At 49.3% G+C, this 17767-nt stretch overlaps 1 protein-coding gene across 1 annotated transcript in view; it reads right to left on the bottom strand.

The window, feature by feature from the left end:
* Positions 1-17767, bottom strand: part of itgb7 (integrin, beta 7) — a 30166-nt gene that overhangs the window by 2217 nt on the left and 10182 nt on the right. Inside the window, exons 2-14 of the mRNA XM_088633469.1 lie at positions 16986-17064; positions 16486-16565; positions 14874-15075; positions 14264-14434; positions 10429-10670; positions 9359-9517; positions 6108-6203; positions 5055-5144; positions 3950-4090; positions 2292-2485; positions 1609-1838; positions 1266-1485; positions 790-971 (exon numbers count right to left, since the gene is read on the bottom strand). Of these exons, the coding sequence (XP_088489595.1) occupies positions 790-971; positions 1266-1485; positions 1609-1838; positions 2292-2485; positions 3950-4090; positions 5055-5144; positions 6108-6203; positions 9359-9517; positions 10429-10670; positions 14264-14434; positions 14874-15075; positions 16486-16565; positions 16986-17061 (2083 nt within the window). The 5' untranslated portion in view covers positions 17062-17064. The remainder of the gene's footprint in view (positions 1-789; positions 972-1265; positions 1486-1608; positions 1839-2291; positions 2486-3949; positions 4091-5054; positions 5145-6107; positions 6204-9358; positions 9518-10428; positions 10671-14263; positions 14435-14873; positions 15076-16485; positions 16566-16985; positions 17065-17767) is intronic.

The following is a 17767-nucleotide window of genomic DNA, read 5'->3' as shown; positions in this document are numbered from 1 at the left end:
TAGATCTTGGACTTGCAAATGTCTTGTCTATCCTGTCTGTAACCCATCTTATGTTCTACTGAATTTATGGAGAACATAACTGTAAACCAGAAGCCTTCTCACTGCAATCCGTCTTTGCAGGGACTCCGATTTGTTCTGTCTTTCATATCACCTGAGCTCTCGTGGGCGTAATTAGTTTAACTGTATTACTTCTCCCCGAGCCCAGAAATACTCACAGCTATTGTTCCCACGAACTGCACATCTTAAAGCTAGCAACTGTAAGGGGGGGGGGGCTGGGAATCCAAACACAGGCATGCTTATTTTTTTTTAGTTAAACACAAGCCAAGCTCATGTTTGTCACGGATGTCGGAAAGGACAAACCGTGGAGAGGCAGGAGAGCAGAAAAAAGACCCATATGCGTAGCGGCGGGACGGGGGATTAGCCCGGGATCAGCAGTTCAGGAGTCGTATAGAAACGTAGCCCTCAGGCAGCGGACGTGGGGCGACCTGGATGCTAGGCGGGTCTCAGGACATCTGAACGTCAATGCTGAGCGAAGGTGAATCAGATACCCAGAAATATATAGCCCCAGAGGGAGAGACACCGGAAGGAGAGCAAAGCACAGGAAACAAGGGACAGGACAGGGTAGGAGCGCCCTCTGGCTGCAGAGGGTGTGAAAATGTTCAGAGAAACAGAGGCCCTCCAGGAGAGTTTGAGTCCCTTGTTTACAAATTCAGGAGTGGGTTGGACTGAAATGCAGACATGGATCAGTCAGCTCTGGGAGGGCAGGAGTGATAAAATGGCATAACTTACTTGGAGCATCGGAAAAGTAGATGACCGCTGGCAGGCCTGTGCTGGAGTCCCGCTCGATCCTGAAGACATAGGAGCCGACGCGACAGGAGAACTCTTTGACTTCCTCCACAATTTTGACCTGGACCCCCATGCAGTCGGAGTTGCAGTTCTCAGTCCCCTTCGCTTTGCACGTCACACACTCACTGGCAAAACCACAAAAAACTGAGCTGAAGGAAAAGCACCCCTGTCCCTTAAAGAAGCGCTTCTCCAGCGGACGATGCACAGATCAAACCCTTGACTCAAATTCACTGGTGTCGAGGAAGGACACGTTGCTCAACCTGACACGCAATTGGTATTTCTAAACATGAAGGAACCTGCCATTGTCTCTCGTTTTACTTAAATGAATTCTCTACTCAGCCAAAACGAAACTCCACAGTGCCGAATCCTCAGAAACACAGCAGTGCCTGTGCACACACGCAGAGGGCACGGGCACTCACTTGAACTTTTCGCAGTCGTCCTTGCAGTTGTGGCAGCCGGTGCAGAGCTGGCCGTAGTAGCCCTCCTTGCACCTGCAGCGGTTGCACTCACACACCCCATTCCCGCTACAGAGCTCGCCGCTCCCCCCCCCGCAGGCGTCCGTGGCCGTGGAGCACTCGCAGGCCGTGCCGTCGAAGCCGGGGTTACACCTGCACTTCCCACACTCACATTGCCCGTTGCCTGCAAGGAGAGAGAGAGAGAGAGAGAGAGAGAGAGAGAAGTTAGGGACACCAGTGGGCGCATGTTAAAGGCTGAGACGAGCCCGTCCTGGCTGGAAATGAGAAACGGGCCCCGAGCACCCACCCCCGCAGATCTTGTTGTTGTGCCGGTCGCAGCTGGCGTCGTCGCACTGGCAGTATTGGCCATGCAGGCTGTTGCCGTGGCACATGCACCGGCCGCACATGCAGTCCCCCCTGCCGCTGCACGGCGCGGAGGTGTTGGTGGCGCGGCAGGACACGTCCAGGCCCTCCGTGCTGTCCCCCGGCTGCTTGCTCTCGCACTCACACTGCCGGCCCACGCGCCCCCTGGAGCAGCTGCAGAGGAAGGAAGCAGCAGAAAGGTCACATCCCCCCGTAAAGCTCCTGCCCTGGGCCAGGTAACTCTCAGCGGCACCCGGTTATCAACCTCTAAAGAACGTCACAGTACTATCTAGAGTATCCACGGAAACAAAATCATCCCGACTCCTCTGCACGCGCACCCAGAAACCCCTGACTGTCATTGCAATCCCAGTCCCAAACATTCGAGCAGCTATACCTCCTTGCAGCCCGATCATGTCTAGATCTCAGAAACTAACCAGGGTTCGGCCTGTCGTGACCTTTGTACCTGTGCTGCTGCCCTTGCTGGGAGTTTTTCAGACCGTCTAGGTTTCCAATACTGTAAAAGGCTTAAATGAGCCTTAACGGCTTCAATGAGATGCTTCAACGATTTAAAATCAAAAGGGGAGCAGGTGCATGTGCCTGCCAGCAGAGGGCGAGGGCGAGACGTGCCTGCACACTCCGCACTCCAGCGTGCCGTTGCCCATGCTGCAGTAGGGGGCGGCTGGCTGGTGGTCCTTGCAGTCGCAGTGGCACAGCGTCTCCACGGTGACGTACAGCTCCTCGTTGATGCCCTGCGGCTTGATGACAAACGTCTGCGGCTGGTCCAGGCAGGCGGTGCTGTTGATGGTCACCGTGAAATTGATCTGAGAGAGAGGGAGGGAAACTGCACTTCAACGCCCCGTCCGTTTAAAAAGCCGGCAGAAGCAGACACTCCGTCTGTTCACCTCTTCAAGGACTGATTAAGGCAGGAGGGCAAGCTGTGAACTAAACAGACTAACATTAGGGAGATCGGTGACTCCAGGGCTAGGACTAGGCAGGACTTCAGTCAGGAAGTACGTCTTCACACACAGGATATTAGGGGTCTCAAACAAACTGCCCAGCCACGTCATACAAACCGCTGAGGATCCCTCAGATTCAACGAACACTCCCTCCCTCCCAGCTTTTCCCCTGTTCGAGCTCCTTCCCTCAGGCGGGAGGTTAAAATGTATCAAATCCTGAACAGAGCAGCTCCTGAAGAGCACCTTGACTGAGGCTATTCTGTGTTTTAACTCAACACTAATATAAAAGTATGTATCGGTCATTTTGCACACGGACTTCATGATATTGCAGGCAGGTAGGGTAGTACTCTGCACTAGAATGAGTGGATTTCCATCTTCACTGGAATGTAGCACTGGAATTGTATTTTGTCCATGATATGTGTATGTTACTCATGCTTTTTTTTCTCTCTGTTTTTTAGTGTGCGCCACGAAAAACTCCTGACAACTCAAATGGCAATAAAGTTGACTTTTACTTTTTTTAATGAGCTGATCGTGAATATTAGTATGATTGGCTAAGCCTGTAGGCTTGTATGAATAAAAGCATTAACATGGGAGTTTGTGATTTCATACTGAAACAGGATTGTACACACATTTGTTACACTTTGTCCATGATTCCACTCTTTTCAAGCTTCTGTTGAATTACAATCCTTCTGCTGAATTACAAACTGAGTTGACATTCAAACTAAATTACAGACTAAATATAATCATATTTGTTAATAACAATTCAGTTTTGTAATTCAACTCTAACTCAGTTGGTAATTTTTAAAAACATTACAAGGTGGGGACAACTGATGATGCTAATAAGGATCCTTCCTAATTTACTTCCCTGACTAACCCATTCTGCCCCTCCTCCCCTGTCCCCACCCCTCCATCTCAGCTCTGCTCCTCCCTTTCCCTGTCCCCGCCCCCTATTCCAGCTCTGCTCCGCCCCTTCCCTGTCTCCACCCCCTGTCCCAGCTCTGCTCCGCCATTTCCCTGTCCCTGCCCCCACATCCAGCTCTGCTCCACCCTTTCCCTGTCTCCACCCCCTGTCCCAGCTCTGCCCCTCCTTCCCTGTCCCCAACAACCATCCCAGTTCTGCTCCTCCCTGCCCTGTCTCCAACCCTCCCTTTCCCAGCTTTGCCCTTCCCTTCCCTGTCCCAAGTCTGCTCTACGCTACCATCCTGCACCCCACTGAACCCAACCTTGCTGTTCTGCCCTGCCCATCCCCATATTCCTTATCCTCCTCTTCCCAGCTCTACACTCACTCCCTGTTGCACTGTGTGCCTCCCCGCCCGCAGCGCCCCCTACCGCCTGATTGATCTTGATGTTGGTGCACTCAGCTCTCCTCTGCCCACGGGCGGTGGAGCCGTCCCCGCAGTGCGAGTCGTAGGTGATGTCCAGGCCCTGGGGCAGCTGCTGGTGTTCCAGGTAGATGGTGGAGGAGAGGTTCTGTGGGGGGACAGGGGTACCGCTCTTGTGAAACAAGGCCCGAGCTCAAGAGTGGAGAGTAAGAGTGAGGGCAATTAGGACTGAGCTCAGGAAGCACTTTTTCCAGCACAAAAGGGAACAAGCTGCCCAGTCATGCTCTTAAATCAGATTCCCAGAAAACTTTAAGAAATGGGTGGATGAGATCTTCAGTTCTTCAGAGTTCTACCACCTTCTAAGAAGAGCTTACTATTACAGATTCAGTGGACTTTCTTACATGAAAAGCTCCCTAACAGGGAGTTAGGGAGCACAGTATGAAGAGGCTTAGGGCTTCCCCAAAACCAATACTAAGCCCTTAGTTACTTCATGCTGTGCATCTAGAAGTTTTAGATTATCCTCAGTTATCTACCTCGTAAAGGTTAAGGTCAGGACGTTCTAGTAGCTGAAGATATAAACACAGGCTATATCTTTACAGTGTTAAAGATAACCAAGCAATATCACCATGCATTCCTTTTTAATAACTCTAAAGGCTCATTAGCTCTAATAACTGCATTCATCTTTTTAGCTCAGCCAGCTGCGTAAAGACTGGTCTTCGCACAACTAATTTTGAAGAAAACAAAATGATCATTTCGAAATTCATTAAGGTTGCTCCTTGCTCCCAGCTGTTGTGTGCAATCTCATATCCAGAGCCAGCCATGAGGGAGAGAGAGACACAAGACTTCATGTGCTCATGGGCCAGTAACAAGGTAGGACCCTAGCTGTCTCCCTTACGGTGATCAACCCCAGGCAGACAAATGATAGTAACCAATCCAACCTCGTGTGTCTTTACATTGCGAGAACATGTAGACTTCGACAGAAGCCGGAGGCCAGGCTGGAACCCAAGCAGGCTGAGCCATACATAACAGCAATCAGTGTTATTAGCCCCCCATGAGCTCTCATGGGGATTAAATCCCAGTTACTGCAGGAGCCGCGATGGGAGCCCACTCACATTATAGGCATCGGATATCAGCTGGACAACGTTGCTGGAGTCATCTTTCAACTCTCCCACCACAGACTGAGGAATCAGCTTATGGAGGGCCTGGAAAACAACACACTCCAGTGTTACCCCCATCCATCCCTTCCACCTTGACTACTCCCCTTCGATCGTTACCCCTCGTCTCTTCCCCTTCCCCAGATTTGCTCTCTACTCAGATTGGACCTGAGTGGCTGTATGCTTTCTTAAAGGTCTACTGTGTACAGGTGGTTCTTAACCTTTTTGCCAGTGCAACTTCCTTTGGATGAGTGCATTTCCCCCCATTCAAGAAAAACATATTGCCATGTCAATTAAATATAAAATCATAGTGGGAAAAACACTAGTCACTCAATGAGATGGTGGCGGTTGCAGAGAGGCAGAGAGGGCTAAAAGGTGGGATTTGTTGGGCTGAAGTAAAGATGCAAATCATCTTTGACCCTGAGACGGGCTCTGTACGATAGCTCTGAAAAGCCCGACTCACAAAGATATGGGAGACTTTTTTCAAGGCTGTTTTACTCAGGCCTTGGTATTTGCCTTGCACTGAGATCCAAAAGTCAGCCAGTGGGCTCTCTGTGAACACCTGCTTCAGAGCCAAGTCTGTCAATCAATCATTCACTTATCTTGTGTCAGCTGTCTCCGAATATGGATTTCTGATCCATGCGTAGTATCACTGTTTAATGACCGATTTATTTATACTATTCACATGACCCCTCTAAGACCATGATGCGACTCCCAGGTTAAGAACAGCTGATTTATACATTATACTTCTTTCACACAGCCCTTTATTTCAAATCATTTTGTGTTCACTATCTATTCCACTCTTCATGTTCTTCCTTAATCACATCACATCATTTACAATGATCATATACTCTTATTGCAGCCCTTTGTTACCTCTCATTTATTGCTGTTACAACTCCACCCCTTATTACTACAGCTCCTTTGTAATGATGTTACAAAGTGCAATTATACATAACTCTAATTACAAGTCCTTTACCCAGCCTGATCGTTTCCACAGACCCAGTCACCCACCTTGTAGATAGGAACGCTCTTGTCATTGACGGCAAAGATGAGCTGGATGTTGTTGGCTGCAAGGACCTGAGAGAGGTGACCCACAGAGGGGTAGTCCTGACAGACAGATAGACAGCGGTGAGAAGGAGAGAGAGAGACAGACAGCAGAGAGAAGGAGAGAGACAGACAGACAGCAGTGTGAAGGAGAGAGAGACAGACAGACAGCAGAAAGAAGGAGAGAGAGAGACAGTGATGTGAAGGACAGAGAGACAGACAGACAGCAGTGTGAAGGAGAGAGAGAGACAGACAGACCTGAGCCACACTGACACTAACCAGCCTCAGGACAGCACTGCTAGAGCACCACAACCCAGACTCAACCACATCACAGCACAGATCAAACAGCAATATCTCACACACTGGGACACACACACAAACACAACATAAACTGGAATGCTACAGAACCCTAAACAGACAATAAACACTAGCCGAATATTTAACCAAGATAAGAAACAGCAAAAAAAACAGACCCTGAGAAGTACAGGCTCAGTGACCACAGCCTGGCCATAGAAACTGGGCGACACAGGCAGACCTGGCTGCCCAGAGAGGACAGGCTGTGCTCCCACTGCCAGCGGGGAGAAATAGAGACAGAGGTGCACTTCCTACTGCACTGTGACAGATACTCTGGGATTAGAGAAACATTCTTCCCGAAATTCAGAAATCTAATCCCAGAGTTCCCACACCTGCCAAAACCACAACAGGTCCCAATCCTACTGGGAGAGGGAGGAGGGAACTCAATTGATCTGGCAGCCCAGTATGTGATCTCCTGTCACAGCCTGAGGAACAGTGAGCCTGTCTCCCAATAATGCTCCAGCCGCCTACAGTATATGTCAATATTTTATAATATGTCTTTGTTGTAAATGTCTGTAACATGTCTGTAGATTTTATTTTACTTCTATTTTTTGTTTTGTTCCATGTTAATTTCATTATTTTGTTTTGCTTTGGCAACACTGATTGTACCCATCGGTCATGCTAATAAAGCACCTTGAATTGAATTGAATTGAATTGACAGACAGACAGCAGGGAGAAGGAGAGAGACAGACAGTGATGTGAAGGAGAGAGACAGACAGACAGCAGTGTGAAGCAGAGAGACAGACAACAGTGTGAAGCAGAGAGAGAGACAGACAGCAGTGTGAAGGAGAGAGAGACAGACAATGATGTGAAGGAGAGAGAGAGACAGCAGTGTGAAGCAGAGAGAGAGAGAGAGAGAGAGAGAGAGAGAGAGAGAGAGAGAGAGAGAGACAGAGAGAGAGAGAGAGTTCCTGCTCTACGCAGATGACCTGGTCCTGCTGTCGCCCACAGAACAGGGGCTGCAGCAGAACCTGGCACTGCTGGAGCAGTACTGTCAGACCTGGGCACTGACAGTCAATCTGGACAAGACCAGAGTTATGGTTTTCCAGAAGAAAGCCAGACCTCAGGGAAACAGGTACAAATTCACACTGAACAACAACACATTGGAGCACACATCCAGCTACACATATCTCGGTCTCACCATCAGCTCTTCCGGGAGTTTTGACCTGGCAGTGAAGGCACTGAGGGAGAAGGCACTCAGGGCTTTCTACGCAATAAGAAGGAGGCTCTTCAACATCAACCCACCAACAAGAATCTGGCTCCAAATATTTGAAAGTGTAATCCAACCCATTGCCCTATACGGCAGTGAAGTTTGGGGTCCCCTCACAGACCAGGATTACACCCAATGGGACAAACACCCCACAGAAACTCTGCACATGGAGATCTGTAGAAACATCCTCCGTGTGCAGAGAAAAACTCCTAACAACGGGTGCAGGGCCGAATTAGGCCAGTACCCACTATTGATAAACATACAGAAGAGAGTATTAAAGTATTGGCTACACCTAAAAAACAGTGACCAAAATTCCTACCACCACAAAGCCCTGCTCAGCCAAGAGCTGAGCCCAAAACAGAGCCCCCTGAGCCAGCTGGTCCTGAGGCTCACCGACCTGAGCCACACCAACACTAACCAGCCTCAGGACAGCACTGCTAGAGCACCACAACCCAGACTCAACCACATCACAGCACAGATCAAACAGCAATATCTCACACACTGGGACACACACACACAAACACAACATAAACTGGAATGCTACAGAACCTTAAACAGACAATACACACTAGCTGAATATTTGACCAAAATAAAAAATAACAAACAGAAACAGACCCTGACGAAGTACAGGCTCAGTGACCACAACCTGGCCATAGAAACTGGGCGACACAGGCAGACCTGGCTGCCCAGAGAGGACAGGCTGTGCTCCCACTGCCAGCAGGGAGAAATAGAGACAGAGGTGCACTTCCTACTGCACTGTGACAGATACTCTGGGATTAGAGAAACATTCTTCCCGAAATTCAGAAATCTAATCCCAGAGTTCCCACACCTGCCAAAACCACAACAGGTCCCAATCCTACTGGGAGAGGGAGGAGGGAACTCAGTTGATCTGGCAGCCCAGTATGTGATCTCCTGTCACAGCCTGAGGAACAGTGAGTCCGTCTCCCAATAATGCTCCAGCCGCCTACAGTATATGTCGATATTATATAATATGTCTTTGTTGTAAATGTCTGTAACATGTCTGTAGATTTTATTTTACTTCTATTTTTTGTTTTGTTCCATGTTAATTTTATTATTTTTATTTGCTTTGGCAACACTGATTGTACCCATCGGTCATGCTAATAAAGCACCTTGAATTGAATTGAATTGAGAGACAGACAGCAGTGTGAAGGACAGAGAGACAGATAGACAGCAGGGAGAAGGAGAGAGAGAGACAGACAGTGATGTGAAGGAGAGAGACAGACAGACAGCAGTTTGAAGCAGAGAGACAGACAGACAACAGAGAGACAGAAGGTGATGTGAAGGAGAGAGAGAGAGACAGATAGCAGTGTGAAGGAAAGAGAGAGTCAGTGATGTGAAGGAGAGAGAGAGACAGCAGTGTGAAGCAGAGAGAGAGACAGACAGACAGCCGTGAGAAGGAGAGAGACAGAAGGTGATGTGAAGGAGAGAGAGAGAGACAGATAGCAGTGTGAAGGAAAGAGAGAGTCAGTGATGTGAAGGAGAGAGAGAGACAGATAGCAGTGTGAAGGAGAAAGAGAGACAGTGATGTGAAGGAGAGAGAGAGACAGCAGTGTGAAGCAGAGAGAGAGCGAGAGAGACAGACAGACAGCAGTGTGAAGGACAGAGAGACAGACAGACAACCCTGCACGCTCACATATTCTGTGCTCTTCTCGTACAACCCCTCGCTGTTCAGGTGGCAGAGGCCATCGTTAGGGAAATAGATCCCGGCCAGCTTCCCGTCTCCTGCTGTGTGGAAGGTGTCGTCGGAAGTGTAGACCAGGATTCGGGTAACATTCTTCCAGCCAATTTGTTCCTGTAAAAAATAACAGTTATGACATTATGTTGCAGAATTACAGCCCCTTGGGAAGTTCCTGCGTTTTGACCCGACAGCACATCAAAACCACCATGTAAACCTGGTGGCTGTTTCCCATGTGTGAAATAGTGCTGTACAAGTGAGACAGCTCTGTAAGAAATGGTGTGAATAGGCACAGCTCTTTACCAGATCACACTAATGGGGACAACTCAAACAGGCACATTATACCCATTTCCTATATTGTTTACATACCGAACATAAAATACACTACATATAGTGTAACTCTGTGCATTCCACGTCACTTCAATTACAAGCAGGCCATGACGGGAGACAGTACTGTAACTGATGAGCAGGGAGCTGCGTCAGTATGAGTAGGCTGCAAAGAAACAGGTAAAGGTTTATTCCATGCAGGTGCCCGAAGAAGGCTCCACAGCCGAAACGTCGAAATTTCTTTTCCATTCAGCATGGAATAAACCTTTATCTGTTCCTTCGCAGTACTGAGATACGGGGGGTAACTTTATGATAGAGGGGACAGGGCCAGTAGAGATTCTGCTATGCAGCAAAGTGCCTTCCCAGATTTTGGTAGATACTGCTGTAAGAGACAGCTATATCAGGGACTGTGCCATAAGAAAATGCTACAGTATATTAGGACCCTGCTTTAAGAGAATATGCTATAGTACTACAACACACATACACCAAGAGCTCTGTAAGAAAGTGCTTAGCGATACCTCATGCTACAGGGCACACTGCAAACAGGCACAGCTCCATAGGGACTAGTGCTAAAGAGCAATGCAGAAAAGGGGATAGCTCTATAGTGGACACTGCTACAGCCGAGATGCCGCTGTAACAGCAGGTGGCGCTGCAGAGGACAGGAGTCCGGTGCCGCAGGAGAGCTGGCGCCTGCCCCCCACCTGACACACAGCGGCTTGCATCAGAGCGTCCAGGCCAGCCTCGGGGGGGTCCAGGTTGCCCGAGATGTTCTGGGTGCTGACTTTCTTCTCGAACTCCTTGGCGTTGTCCGTGAGCGGCAGCACGTTGCGGAAGCTGAAGGCCGGCTGGCAGGTGTCCATGCGGGTCGGGCACGGGTTGCGCAGCTTGGACTTCACCGTGCTCACGTAGGGCATCGCCACCTTGTCCACGAAACAGCCGAACCCTGGAAAGACACCGGCGGGGAAGTAAGCCCCCCGCAGTGGGAAGGGAGGGCGAGAGGTGGGGTGTGAAGGCACAGGAGCCCTCCTCGGTGTGATCGCGCTGACGGGTGAAGACATCGGTGTGCTTTTTCCAGAATGGACGAGCGCTGCTGAAGGGTTTTCACCATGCAGTCAGAAGGTATACAAAGACGCTCGAGTAGGTAGGTGCGTCAGCATGCACAGGCTGCAAAGAACAGGTGTGTGCATCTGAAGAAGGCTCCACACACCTTTACCTTTCAGCATGGAATGAACCTTCACCTGTTCCTTTACAAGGCTAGAAGGCATTCACCATCCGATCCTACCTCACAGATCTTTTGCACCTTACATCGGAACATTCCCTACATCGGGAACATGAAAACAGACAGAAAAGAGATTGTGTGGCCATGTGGTCCGTTACGATCACTTGGTCCAGTTTGAGATGGATGACTGGGATTGGCAGGGCTGTCAACAACCCGGAACGTGCCATTGACATCAGCCAATTAAAACCAAACCTGCACGTCCACGGGAGACAAGAGGAAAGTGGAGGACTTGGCAAAAGCCCAACAGACAAGCACCCCAGAGCTGAAACCCCAGGACAATGGGGCTCTTAGGTGAAAATACGCCATGGCCAATGGGGTGATTTTGCAAAAACAAATCAAAATCTGCTAAGATTGAGGATTAACCTCAAAGACCCTTCTTCTGAGAGAATTTTTATCCAAGGTACTAAGTAGACCAGTAGGTGGCGCTATTACCGCTGGAGGAAAACGTCCAAACCAATGCCCTAGTCTGGTGACTGGGGACACTGTGTTGCAAGGACTGCCATCCTTGGATGAGACAGTAAACTGAGATCCCGACTGCTTGGTCATGGCATCTGGTTATTGTTCATAAGTAGTAGTAATCCCAGCATCTTGTCCGAATTCCACTTTGGGCTAGAATCTGTCATCACTGGGGTCCCCCCTTCAATTCTTCAGGTGCAAGTTTTCAGTCATCCCACTCTCTACCCACCACCCCTGATCCCCCCGCTGTGCAGTACGGCTGCTGGTGCAGAACAGCTGCCGTGCGTCACCCAGGTGGGTCCATCCATTTCCTTCTTCTCATTCAGGGCCGTGGGGGAGCTGGAGCCTATCCACCAGTCCACCACGGGGCACACACAGACATAGACACAGACACACACACTCATACAAGGCCCAACTTTCCCTGAAGCCAAACCACACAGATAGCACCCCGGGTCTAGAACTGAAGCCAGGGTCCTAGTGTAGCTAGACAGCAAAGCTGTGAGAGTAAAAGCAATTACAGGTTCATCACAGCTGTAGAGAGGGATGAAAAGGGGTGGGGTGGGGCAGAGTGTTGGCACTGTGGCTAAGGATCTGCGCCTGTGGTTGGAAGGTTGCCGGTTCAAATCTCGCAGCCAGCAGAGGAATCCTACTCCGTTTGGCCCCTGAGCAAGACCCTTAACCCCAACTGCTCCAGGGGCGCTGTATAAATGGCTGACCCTGCGCTCTGACCCCAGGCTACTCTCTCTCTGTCTGTGTGTCTCATGGAGAGCAAGCTAGGGTATGTGAAAAGACAAATTCCTGATACAAGAAATTGTATATGGCCAATAAAGTGCTCTTATCTTATCTAAGCACATGACTTCTCACATCTTCCCATGTTTGGGAAAGTCTCCTGTAATGAAAGGAGAACTTTTAAGATGCTTTTTCTACAGCTGCAGATCAACTCCTCGTGACATTAAGCCCAGCGGAACTTCCCCTCTCAGCTCAAATTACTGTAGCTGAAACAAGGCATTGCATGCAAGACGGAGAAATACCACAGCCAGACCGTCCCTCACGGCCACAATCTGTCACTGGAGGCTTTTTATGTACCAAAGACACATTGGACTCCTCCCTTAAGCAAAAGCAGAGCAGTAACTGAAAACAAGCTAGTTCCGACCACAAAAGAGCAGAAGAGATACAGAGATATTAAAATAGCACATGTGTGTGTTAGTAGATATAGACATATCAGTCAATTAATTTATACAGCACTCTAGATTTCCAACAAAGACTATAGTCTTTAATGAACCTGGAGTTTGTAATGGGTGCACTGTATCATGTCATGTACTGTAGCTAGAAGCACTATGCACGGAGGGTAACTATATATAGTGCACTACAGTCCCTGGGGGTGGGGGGGGGGGCGTATTCTGGGTAGAGAATATGCAGTAGTGGAGAATACTGTGCTATATCCCTGAAAGAACTGCTGTATGTCCCTTCTCTGAACATGCACCTCTGTTACTAAGGTAAAAACAGATCAAGACTACTGTTACAGTCACTAAAGGAAACCATAATGAAAATAAGTAAACTATGTGCTTAAAAAAACAGAACCTGGTGTAACCTCCTTTTGTAACTTCACACGCAGGTGGGTTTGTTTGATTGGGAAGCGAGTTACTTTCCAAACAAAGCTGTTGTCACGGATGTCGGAAGGGACGAACCGTGGAATGGCAGGAGAGCGATAAAGACCCTATGCGTAGGGGCGAGACGGGGGTTTGCCCGGGCTCAGCTGTTCAGGAAATGCCCTCAGGCCATGGACAGGAGCGACCTGGTGCTAGGCGGGTCTCAGGACATCTGAACCTCAATGCTGAGCGAGGAGCAGAGCAGAAACAGGAAGTAAATAGCCTACACAACAAGACACACCAGAAAGACATGAATAATCACAGGGAACTAGAAACAGGACAGAAGTAGAGTGCCCTCTAGGTGTACTGGGCGTGACAGCTGTAATGATTTTAGGTAAGCTTCATGGGAAAACTGACTGAACTTATTAGTGCTGTGTCATCACATTGAAAATTAAACAGACAGGAATTAGCTGTATGTAGGCAGTCTTATTCTGACAACAATCACTGAGAGTTTAACATCTTTAAAAGTGGAGCCCCCTGAACTACAGGACATTGTCCTCCATTTAAATGTGAATTTCCTCAAGAACATAAAACAGTGCAGGATTTGAACAGGCCTGGTACTAGGGTGACATTGGGGGGGGAGTGGGCGGGGGGGCTCTACTCTACAGGGTGACACTGGAGAGGGGGGGGGCATCTGCCCTTTGGGGGGTCATTGGGGGAGTCATTGAGGGGGTCCCATCTACCTTACATGGCATGGTAACAGTATGGGGGCTCATCTACATTTCAGGGTGACACTCAGGTGGGCATCTACTCTTTGGTTACAGTGGGAGAGGCATGTACCTTATAGGGTGACACTGGGGGGCAGGCATCTGTCCTGCAGGAGGACTCTTTGACACTGGAAGGGCCCATCTACCCTATAGGGTGACACTCCTTGGCATTTCCACCCCACAACACAGCAAACTTCATGTGGAAAGGGGTGAGCCTCCTCAAAGACAAGCACTGCAGTAAAAGCAAAGCAAAGCAAAGTGCCAGAAAAAAGCAGACCAAAAACACGGCCAAGGGACACCCTGGCGAAGCACAATAACTGTACCGTATCGCCATGACTGAAAAACATATGGCCTGAAAAAGTAATGCCCTCTAGAGCAAGCAGGGCAAGCTCTCCGACGTGGTGGTACTGTGTCCCAAGGCAAACGGAAGAGGCAGGGTGCTCACCGATCCTCACGGAATTGGTGACCTTCTGGAGCGTGCTGAGGATCTCCTGGCCCAGCTTCTTGATGTTCTCCAGGTCGTCCTTCATGGAGTAGGACAGGTCCATGAGGTAGTAGAGGTCGATGGGGTAGCCCTCCGCGCGCTTGAAGTTCACCGTGAAGCTGTGGGGCTCCCCTGCAGGGAGGAGGGGTGATCTGGTGAGCGCTCACGGCCCAGGGCTCGGGCTCTACTGCCGTTTTGTGAAAATACATGGCGTAAAGCTGTACTAAAGCCCATTCGTCCTGGTGAAACCTGTCAAATTCAACCCCCAGCAGCTGCTTTCAGCTCAATGAACAGGGGTTAGAACAACCTTAGAGAGTCTTGAACACAGCCACATAGTCCCCAATGGACATGAGCGATGAGTTCCCAGGTCTTGCACTTGAGAAGACTCAGTCACCCAGATACAAGTGTACAAAGTCTTAAATGACACCAATTCAACAGCTTCCTTCAAGTAAAGCTTCAAGTAAAGGTTTATGGTAATAAGCCCAGGCTTTTGGCATGTTTTTATAGGAGTGGGTGGTCAATCTGCCATGGCAGGGCTGCATGCTGGGAGCAGGGGCCCCCCGGTGCTCACCTAGGCGCAGTTTGAGATGCAGGCTCTGGGGGCGCAGCTGCACCACGGACTGCCCCCCACTCCCGCTGTGGAGCTCCTTGTCCTTGAACTTTTCCTGGCTGCTCCTGGGGTCGATGAGGTGGACAGTGTCGCACCCCCTCTGCGCCAGCACAGCTCTCGTGTCACAGCGGTGCAGGTTCGACTCGCCCCACTTCAGGAAGTTCTGAGGGGGGGAGGCAGAGGGTGGAGGGAGGTTAAGGTGTGGGGGATGGAGAGATTGAGAGAGGGAGGCAGGAGAAAGAAAGTGAGGGAGATTGAGAGAGGAGGTGACTTGTGAACAATAGCAGAAACAGGAGGCAGACTGTGTGAGGGTGCAGTGTGGTCACAGCCTACACTGGTCCAAAAAGTCCTAACAACTTTCTCGAGATGACACAGACTTGCTTGATGATGCACTCGATCCAAACCACATAGTGATGGCACATCCAAGCCCACTAATAGGGGAAAGTAGTGGCAGAGCTATAGATATTGCGATCATACACGGGCCCTGCATCTCAGTACAGTATGGGACCACTTCTATGACACCACACATACTGGATCAAACATTGCATGTGTTGGAAAGATGGAGTAATAATGGTATTGTGCTGATTGTGAGTCACTCATTTTTACAACACTAATATTGAAAGTCTGTGTCCACTCGTAGGAGTTTCTAAATTTCTTGTCATTTGCTTGACGATTATGTTTTTTGTGAAACAGAAACTGGTGAGGACCTGGGAGAGATCTGGAGCTGTGTGTATGGAACTAAGATTAACTGTTTTCTAGCCTAGTTCATCGGTGAGATTTACAGGAAACAATGTGCAAAGGCCTTTGCGAAATATGTTGATTGAGGCGTTTAAATATGAAAAAGTCAGGTTTGTGGGGAAAAACACGGGAAGAACAAGAACGACGGAAAGTTTAAGCCGCGGTTCCACAGCACAATACGTCAAGTCAAACTGCGTGACCTAACTAAGCCACAGCAGCAGAAGAACTACGCTCTCCAAACAAAAAACCCGAAGACAGCAGTTTGAGGGGGGAACCAAACGGACTAAATAGACACATTGTTCCAGGTCACAACAGACAAAGACCTTGAGCATGAAGTCCCAGTTAAATCAGGCTCACTGCTTGCTAGTGACGCACAAGAGCCGCGTTGCAGCGAACACTGGCGAGGAACCATAATGTGGAGTGATGATGATGAGGAATTCACCACACCAGCGATCTCCAGACGCTCCATGAGCAGTGATCTGGAGCTGTGTATGTGACCAACAGAAGACATATGACTGACAATATAACAGATGGACAAGAAACGTAGTATACTATTGCTTATCATATGAGTGAATCGCCAGCTATTCTATGAGGATTCCACAGGTGTAGAATGAGTAACGTCAGGGGAAGAGAGGGAGCAAATCCAGATACATTTGCACCAAGAGCCGCAACAGTCCAGTTCTGCCACTGGTAGAAACTGACTGACACCAGACCTTTTCAGCTGTGGAAAAACGTGCGCTGTTGCACTTGAGATTCTTACTAGGAATCACTAGGAACCAATTAACATGCAGCAAATGCACGGTGAGGGTTGACACCACAGCAGCTCTTCACTCACCTGCTGCTTGCACCACGCACATCCCGGGCTCCTGATGCACTCATTACAGGAGGGCTGGGGCCGACACGCTTCTGGCTCGCCTGCGACAACAGAAAGGCAGCAAGGGCTCAGTGCTCACAGACACACGGCAAGCTTTCACTCCCTCCCTTCAATTTATAGTAAGAGCCCTTGCGTCCAACAGACACTCACAAAATACTCTCCGGCAAAAGTATGTATGTTAGAAAACACCAAGCACAAAACAGAGCAGGCACAAACACATAAGACAGCCTGGCATCATGCTTTGTGAAGGGGGTCTTATTCAGATGCTCAGGCAGGAAGCAGATGCGTTAATATATTATTAACATGTATTAACATTTTGTATGAGCATTTTAAATATATAATGTGTTTCCATTGCTGAAGACAATTTTCATTAATTGAGGAACGACTGGAGGTTTTCACCGTGTGTAGGGGGAGTGGTGCAATTCACAGCAAAATGCAAGAGACGTCCATGCACAACCTACCCAGGGCTGCACTTCGCTTGAGCCCAGCGCTGTGCAGCAGACCCACCAGCGCCACAGTCAGCCAGCCTGATCTCATGGCCTGCAGAGAGAGGACACACACTGTGAGGACAGCGAGCAGCGACGCACGCAGTCCTACAGCCGCAGCACGAGCCACAGAAAGACCCCGGCCGCAGAACAAGCTACACGCTACAGCCCCCTTCCAAAAATAGAAACCTGAAATTGGCCCTTTCTACCCCGCTAGCTTCTCACTGAGGCTGAATGGGTCCATGAGGAGGAAGGGGGAGCTCGGGTTTTATTAAAAGGCTGGAGGGGGGGAGATGGTTTGGGGGCAGAGCTCGTGGTACGTGCAAGAAAGCCTGCAGGTCTTTATGAGCTGTTGCTTTCCTGCACTCTCCGCTGTCTGCTTCTGTTCCCACGGTCTGCAGAATCATTCTTACTCAACAGCAATCGGGCTAGTCGATCAGCTTCTGCCTTCCCCTCTCCAGAATGCCCACGCAGAACAGATGCACAGCTTGGTGCACGCGCACACACACTCTCTCTCTCGCGCGCGCGTGCGTGCGTGCGTGGACAGATTTTTAATCTCAGCTGCAGTTCTGCTGTGATTTCAAATTCCAAGCTGCCCTCAAACAAAAGTCTGTAAGGGGCAAGAACTGACCCCAATACAAACGTTTTGCAACTTTTAGATTTGTAGGAAGGCAACACTTATATAATATAGAATTATAAATAAACCTAAAAAAAAGGAGTTGCTATTGTGGATATGTCAGTGTCAGTTTGTCAGGAGA

The sequence above is a fragment of the Lepisosteus platostomus genome, chromosome 1 (genome assembly GCF_059453375.1).
Source record: "Lepisosteus platostomus isolate fLepPlt1 chromosome 1, fLepPlt1.hap1, whole genome shotgun sequence".
In the NCBI taxonomy this organism is placed as follows: domain Eukaryota; kingdom Metazoa; phylum Chordata; class Actinopteri; order Semionotiformes; family Lepisosteidae; genus Lepisosteus; species Lepisosteus platostomus.
Note: the sequence above shows the minus strand (reverse complement) of the source record. Positions and strands in the feature narration are given on the sequence as shown.